The sequence below is a fragment of the Gavialis gangeticus genome, unplaced genomic scaffold (genome assembly GCF_001723915.1).
Source record: "Gavialis gangeticus isolate Ggan-Ray unplaced genomic scaffold, GavGan_comp1, whole genome shotgun sequence".
Lineage (NCBI taxonomy): Eukaryota > Metazoa > Chordata > Crocodylia > Gavialidae > Gavialis > Gavialis gangeticus.
The window spans coordinates 44,100,730-44,108,605 of record NW_017729026.1 but is presented as its reverse complement, the minus strand read 5'-3'; the positions used below and the strand labels follow the sequence as shown (position 1 = coordinate 44,108,605).

Here is a 7,876-nt window from a genome sequence, read left to right as displayed (position 1 = left end):
CCATACTGGCCCCATTGTTGGTGACCATGAACCCACAGGTGAGCTCGCCCTGCTCACTGAGCCATCCTTGCACCATGAGGTTTATGGTCCCTATGATGTCCATTGCCCTGTGAGACTCACTCATCCATCACCTCAGCTTGAAGGATAGCTCACTGATGGCCTAACTGATCACACCAGTGCCCTGTGAGGGAGAGGTAGGTATGATCTTCACCCCAGCTGCTCCAGATATCCAAGGTGAAGTGTAAGGCCACCTGTGGACCTGCCTTGTACAGCTCCTCCTTCAAGTACTCCCTGCATGCCTCATACATGGAGGGCACCACCATCCTGCTGAAGGTGGTGTGTGGGGGCACAAGGTATGATTGGGCCATGAGCTCCATAAGCCACCTGAACCCTAGTTGCTCAACTAAGGAGAAGGGCTCGCTATCTAGAGCAAGCATCTTCCCAGTGCTCTGGGTGACCTCGCTCACCTTGGGAATGTGCCCCCCTTTCCCTCCACCTTTCCCCCACTGGTCCAGGGTGGCCTGCCTCTGCTTCTGGGGGATGGGGACTTTGGAATGAGAGGGGGACTTCCCTTTGGGCACACTCCCACTGGTGCCAAGCTTGCTCCCCTGCCAGAAGACCTGGCACCTGCCTTTCCAACATGCTTCATAATGTTTGCTGTGCTAGAAAATGTGTGTAATATATCTTGTGTGTATTTAATGTGTGTGTGTGTGTGTAATTTATCTTCTCTGTACAATATATCTTCTTCTATCTGCTTACTATATCTTCTATCTGTAATATATTGGAAAGGTGTATCCAACCTTTTCCAAGAGAGACTAGCAAGAGACTGACTAGGAAGCCAGTCACTGCAGCCAGCCACTACCTTTCACACACTGTTGCTTCCAGACAGACAGCTCACAAAAGGCAGAGAGAATGGCTTCACACAGAGCCTTATATGCTGTTTTTCCATCCCTCCCCCAGAGCGCTGGGATTGGAAGGGACGTCAGGGACAGATCACAGGCACTGGCCAGCTACAGGGGTCAATATCAGAGCAGTCCTTCCCCTCCTCTCTTCCCCCTCCCTCTTCTGAGTTTCTGTTTCCCCGCAAGCCTGCCTCCAAAACATTCCGAAACATCCAAAATGTTTCAGGTGGTTTCGTTTAGTTTTTGAGATGTTTCGGAGCCCTCTGTTTCATTTCGGATTCAGGTACTGAAATGGGCCAGAACACCTCCGAAATGAAATGGCTGCCAAAATTTCACACAGCCCTAATAGCCATCTTGTGTGTTCAACTCTCAGGATAGTTTATCAGTTGCTGATCCCAGTGTAATTTATACTGGTATGCAAAACCAATGTAAATTACACCAGGGCATCTGTCCATGCTCCTCTGTCCGTACTCATAGTGTAGAAATGAACTGAGAGGATACTGAGCGCAATTCATTGTTCCCATAAAATTCTCCTTCTTTCTACAATTGTCATTCATTTATATAAGCACAGTCAAAACATTTACAATGAGGAAAGTATTCAGGATCTTATTGGAAAATCTCTCTTAACCCAATGCCAGGTAGCAACTGGATTAAACAGCACTATTTAAAAGGTAAAGAAAATTCTGAATAATTCACCTCTTTAACATATACGCCTCTTTCTCTTTACCAGAAAGCGCCATTTGAAAACTCTTTTCCCTTTCTCTTATACAAAAAAATTAATTTCTTGGCCTTCCATCAATTTCTCAGGACAAAAACAATCCGTGAGTGATGATGAAACATGATCTGTCCACAAACCTTCACAGTATTCCACAATAGGGACAGCTGGGGTTTTTTATTGGTTCCTTGAAACACTTCTGCTTCTCAGCAGTTCTTGAAGTACATTTTGCCTAGAAGAGTCTTGCACTGCATCAGTTAACTTTTAAACATACTTAATCGTCAGCAGTATGTTTGTGCCCTTACTGAATCCCTGTAATTTAAGCAATAAAGTCAATAATTAATCTTTGGAATGTTCCTTTAAATATATTTGGCATTGATACAGTCAATCATGATTAATTGGCATACACTATCACAAAAATAAAGCCCCTAGCACTTTATCTTACCTCAGGCAAACCACAAGCTGTGCGAACAAACAGGATTTGCCTTTGAAAGAAAGGTTCTGGTGATAGAAAAAGAAAACTGCACACACAGGATTAACAGAACAATTTTGCTTCATAAAAGAGATCCACCCTACTTCAAAGATGGAAGTCTCACAAATTCAGTAGCCAGTGCTGTAGCAAGCAAGGGATGAGCGGGGCAACCACCCCAGGCGCTGAAGTGAAGGGGTGCCAACAGGCGCTGCTCAGCTGGGCCAGGGTGCAGGACAGAGCCGCAAGCAGCTCGTTTGCGGGGGGGGGGGCAGCTCCCGCCACTGCATGCACTCCCAGGCAAGCACTGGGGGGGCATGAGAATCCAGAGGAGAGCCATGCACATGATCAGAGGGCAAGAGAATAGGCCTTACAAAGAGAGACTGAGAGCCATGGGACTCTTCAGCCTGGAAAATCACAGGCTCAGGGGTGACCTGGTAGCAGCCTATAAGTACATAAGGGGTGTGCATCAGGATCTGGGGGAATGCCTGTTCACTGAAGTGTTGCAAGGGATGACAAGGTCCAATGGGCACAAACTCCTCCAAGACCATTTTAGGCTGAATATAAGGAAAAACTTCTTTACTGTCTGTGCCCCCAAGGCCTGGAATACACTCCCTCCAGGGGTGGTGCAAGCACCTATTCTGGATGCTTTTAAGAAATGTTTGGATGTTTATCTTGCTGGGATCCTTTGACGCTAGCTGACTTCCTGCTCCTGGGGCAGGGGGCTGGACTCAATGATCTTCTGAGGTCCCTTCCAGCCCTAATGTCTATGAAATCTATGTGCCCCCCAGATCTGTGTGCTGGGCGAGGGCGGGCTTTGCCCTGGGTGCCAAACTTCCTTGCTACAGCACTGTCAGTGGCTACAGAATTGTTCCCAAAGGGCTACATGTATAAATTGGAATCTAGAACTTAGCAGTAGTGAAAAACAAGTAAATTATAATATAAAAGGACATGATACAGTTAAATGTAGCCCAAGCATGAACGATGTGTGCCCCCTGAGGTGGGGGGGGGGCACCGTGACCACCCGTGGGCAGCAGTAGTGTCAGTGGGGAGCAAGGACCACCTGCAGGCAGCCACAGTGATATTAGTGGCAAAGGCAAGCCAAGCAAGGGCTACCTGTAGGCGGCAGTGGCAACCTGGGAGCTGCCCCTGGCACTCCATGCACTCTTCCCCTGCCACTCCTCCCACTATGCTATTGGGTACAGGGCTGCACCTACCATAACAAAAACCCCTAGTGGTGGGGGAGCACCAATCCACTCACCCTACTCATCCCTCCCACCCTCAAGATGCACTGCTAGGTGTGGAGCATCACTGTCCAGCTCATAGTCCCCCTTATAGTTAGCACCTGGGGCTGGTGCCCTGGTTGCCTCCCACTCCTCTCATGTTCAGTTACATTGCTGGCATGAAGAACATTTCTTACCACCTGCCTGTCTTTCATGAGACACCAACCAATTTTACTAGCTCTTAATTTTTCCAGGTAACGTATTTGAAGGTTATGTTGTTAATAAGTTAGTGGAATAATGCAGTTTTACTGAATAATGCATTTTGGGAAACATGAGGATGCCTCCATTTTTATTTAAGCAGAGAAAAAGTCTCTCCTATTTGTCCTATCTCCTGAGCCAGCTGACACGCATTCTATGGCAAACACACAACTGACAACTAAGACTTATGTTACAGTTCTTTTCATCCTTATTTTTAAATACAGTATTCTTTTATGCAATATCTTAAGCGCCATTAATTCTGTATGCCACCTCAGCAAGGAATGCAGTAGAGGTATTAAAGGCCCTTCTTTGTGGTAGTAACCAGCCTTGAGCAATAGAAAGTGAGGCCATAGGCAATCTGAAGTTTGGAGGCACATGAATTAAACACATTCCTTGACATTGAAAGTACTTTACCTTCTCCATCTTCCCTCTAAAAATGGCTTTCCTTTCTTCAGAATTTTCCTTGGTTGTTAGAACAATCTTTTTTCCCCAGATAGAAATGTAACCTTTACAATCCCGTAGATAAGTTTACCACCATCTTTGGGGAATCCTTTTCCAAGAGCTTGTGTGTTCCAAAATGTGTATCTCCGTGGTCAACCAGGGAATTTCATGGAAAGTCAATCTGCCCTTTGTATAAGGTTGGCTGGCTATCAAACCAACATGAATAGCCCCCCCAAAATACATATTTAGATCAAAATACAAACAGATTTTTTCCCCTTTCTCAGCATATGAGAGAGAAAAGAAATGAGAAACTTAGAAATCCTTAGAGCTTAAAATTGCTCTGAATTCTTGCAATAATGAAGTTTTGTGGTGAAATATCTGATCACTGCAGCTTGTGAGTCATGTTTTTATTCTTTTGTTTGTTTGCTTTTTGTTAACATAACAGGTAATAACTACTGGCGGGGTGACCTTTAATAACCAACCATGGCATAAAGAATGCTTTCTGTGTGCTGGCTGCAAGCAGCAGTTGTCTGGACAACGCTTTATTTCCAAAGGCGAATATCCATATTGCTTGGACTGCTTCAGCAATCTTTATGCAAAGAAATGTTCAGCCTGCAACAACGCTATTACTGGTAAGTTGAGACTGCCATAGTATCAATGCTCTCTCAGGTCAGATGTCTTTTAATTAATCCAAACAAGTAAAATCTTCTATTTGCAATTAAAGTTTTTGGAAGTTTTAATTATTAATTTAAAAAGACAGATTCTGGCTCCATTGTTATGTTATGTAACATGGTGTGTAAGAATATGCAGAACACATCTGTCACGGGACTAAGAGTTATTTTAGGTGCTGAAAAGGCCGTCTCAGGAATTATAGATGTTCTTGTACATATGTGAAGTGGAAAAGGTGCAAATGAGTGATTCAGGATCACTACAGGAGAGAGATATTGTAGAACTCTCACGCTCTACTGTAGACGCACACACATTGCTTCTATAATTAGGTTTTATTAGATATAAAACTACTACAATTGTAGGTTAATTATATTTAATATTCTGTACAGGTACAGCACATTTATAAAAATAGAGATCTTGCCAATCATGCAAAGCTCTTTTATGATTATAAAACATTTTAAGCCCACAGGGCTAAATTAAATGTTACCTCAACACTCCATAATTATTAAAGTGTTCTGAGGCCACACATTTGAGTTAATCTGCTACCCCTGTAGTCCAATGCTGAAGTTAATTATAGGTGCTTGTTACAAATATAAGCAAGCAAAAGAAAATGGTAGATATTCAATCAAATATGATAGCATTTGGCTCCCCTCGTATATTCCTGAGCCTCCTTGTTTCTGTATTCTTAATTCAGATGCTTAGCTTGAAGGAGAGAAGACTGAGGGAGGGATTTAATAATAGACTTCAACTACCTGAAGGGTGGTTACCAATGGTATGGAGCTAGACTGTTCTTAGTGGTGGCAGACAACAGAACAAGGAGCAATGGTCTCAAATTGAAGCAAGGGAAATTGAGGTTAGATATGAAGAAAAAACTCACTAGGAGTGTAGTATACTGGAAAAGGCTACCCAGAAGGGTTGAGGAATCTCCATCCTTTGAGGTTTTTAAGACTCACTAGGCTGGGATGATCTAGTTGAGGACTGTCCTGCTTTGAGCAGGGGGTTGGACCACATGAGGTCTCTTCCAACCCTAATTTTCTATGATTCTATGTTAATCATTAAACTTTTGAGTCACTGCCATCCCAGAAGTTGGCTTTTCCAAGTACCTGCGTTTCACAGGGCACAAATCTATTGAGTTTCAGTTTGAATATTGGGCAAGGAAAAAAAACGCAAGTCACAGAATTTCAATTTGCTTTGCTGAAACCACATATGCTGCAGGATTTCTATTGCAGTTCACTATCAAACAGGCTGAGTGCAACTGGAAAAGTGCACTCAGCATTTTAGGGGGCATTTTGATAAGCCTAGTCCGTGTTTGGAAATAAAAGGATGTTAAAACAGGCAATCACTTCACAGTTTGGGATTTTATTGCAAATATTTCTCACATCTACAACTCTTTGTTCCCGCAATGAGATGTTGGACAAATGTATCATCCACAGCAGACTTTTAGCTACCAGTGTGTGTGCACACGTATACACATGCACACATCTATTTCTGTGTGAAAGACAACAGTAGGAAAAGTCTATTTTCAGACATATTGCATTCTCTGTTTTTCAAATTTCTTTTTCAGCTCTTGGAGATGCCAAATTTATCTCATTTGAAGACCGCCAGTGGCACAATGAATGCTTTAACTGTGTTAAATGTTCCATCTCACTGGTGGGTCAAGGATTCCTTTCCCAGCAGGATGATATCCTTTGTCGTGAATGTGGCTCAGCTATGTAGTTAGAGAAAGAGATGCATTATTCTCACACATTCTAGCCATGTACTTCATTACCCTGTAGTGAGAAATTCTTCTAAATGATACAGGAGTTCTTTAGTCATTCAAGTCACTATTAACAGTTTAATTCTGTCACAAGGCTCAACTGCTCTATGCATGCTTTATATCATGTAAAAAGATTTTAAGCCAAACAGTACTGGCTAAGCAAACTATTCAAAAGGGATTTGTATATACTTTTAACCTAAATACAGTCCATTTCTTCTTATAATGCAGTGCACTCTGCTGTTGAGAGCTTAAAAATTTACATTTTATCTTACTTAAACCAAAAATGAACATGAAAGTCTATATTGGAGGGATGATCTGTGACATTAGTGAGGTGATACCAGTACACTACTAATTCAGACTCTAGTGTAGAAAAGTAGGAACAGCTGTTCCTCACTAAGCCACAATATTTAATCAGAATAATGTCCCACCTCCCTCCTATGCCGCAACACTGCCATGCCGACAAAGGCAACAACTGGCAAACCTTGCCTTGTGCAGCAGCTAGAAGGAGAAATGCCTGCGGTACAAGAAAAAAGAGAAAAGCTGCATTACTTCTTCAAAGCGAGCAGCTAGCCAGTACAAGGCCAAGAGGATCAAGAAAAGGGACAGCTTACATTTCTTCCACAGCCTTCATTAATCAATATATTACAGAGCTGCTAAAGAGATATATAATGTTTACACTCATTTTAAGATAAACCAGAATTCCTTTACACAGCTGTATTCTTGGGCAATGAACCACTTGCTTTTCCAGATTTCTGAATATCAATATACTGTATGTTAAATAAGCAGCTTGTAAAAAATGTGAAGTTCTGGCATGCCACGGGTGTATGTCAAAAGTTCCAGGTGCATATTTAGAGATTCCAGAGGTAAATGACATTTTTATGACTGCCATTTCCTATTTGTTGATAAACAGTTTCTGTTTATCTCCTAGAACACAATATAACAGAGTTCAGCAAAAGTCTGCAAAAACTGGTTTAAGTATAGTTGATTCTGATTTGAGGCAAGGGATGGACTGAACTCCAGCACTTAGGCTAGGGACAGACATTACACATAAACCAGTTTAAGTGATCAGAAACTGGTTTAAACCTATAACAGAGCAGATGTTCCATGTACATAAACCAGTTTGAAAGTGGCTGAAACCAGTTTGAGATAAACTTTATTGAATGTCGTATCAGACTTGACTGATTTGGCTCAAACCAGTTTATGCAATGTCTGTCTCAGACCCCTTTGCTGGTTGCAGTTAAATCAGATTCCCCCAGCAACTCAGCATACTCTCTAGGCTGGGCAGGGCTCTTTGCTCCACAGCAGGGCTGGCCCCTCCCCTCTGCTCCCTGGTTGGAGTTCGACAGAGACTAGAGGTGTCTTCCTGCCTTTCCCCTCCCCACTCCCTCCCAAGCAGAGATTTCTCCATTCCCTCTGTCTTATACAGGCACACAGCAGACCGCA

At 42.8% G+C, this 7,876-nt stretch overlaps 1 protein-coding gene across 3 annotated transcripts in view; it reads left to right on the top strand.

Moving 5' to 3' along the window:
* FHL5 (four and a half LIM domains 5) overlaps positions 1-7,430 on the top strand; it is a 55,465-nt gene extending 48,035 nt beyond the window's left edge. For all 3 annotated transcript variants that reach the window (XM_019520190.1, XM_019520191.1, XM_019520189.1), the window contains 2 exons: positions 4,454-4,640; positions 6,242-7,430. In XM_019520190.1, coding sequence (XP_019375735.1) covers positions 4,454-4,640; positions 6,242-6,393 — 339 coding nt within the window. In that variant the 3' untranslated portion in view covers positions 6,394-7,430. The remainder of the gene's footprint in view (positions 1-4,453; positions 4,641-6,241) is intronic.
* Positions 7,431-7,876: the final 446 nt, after the last annotated feature.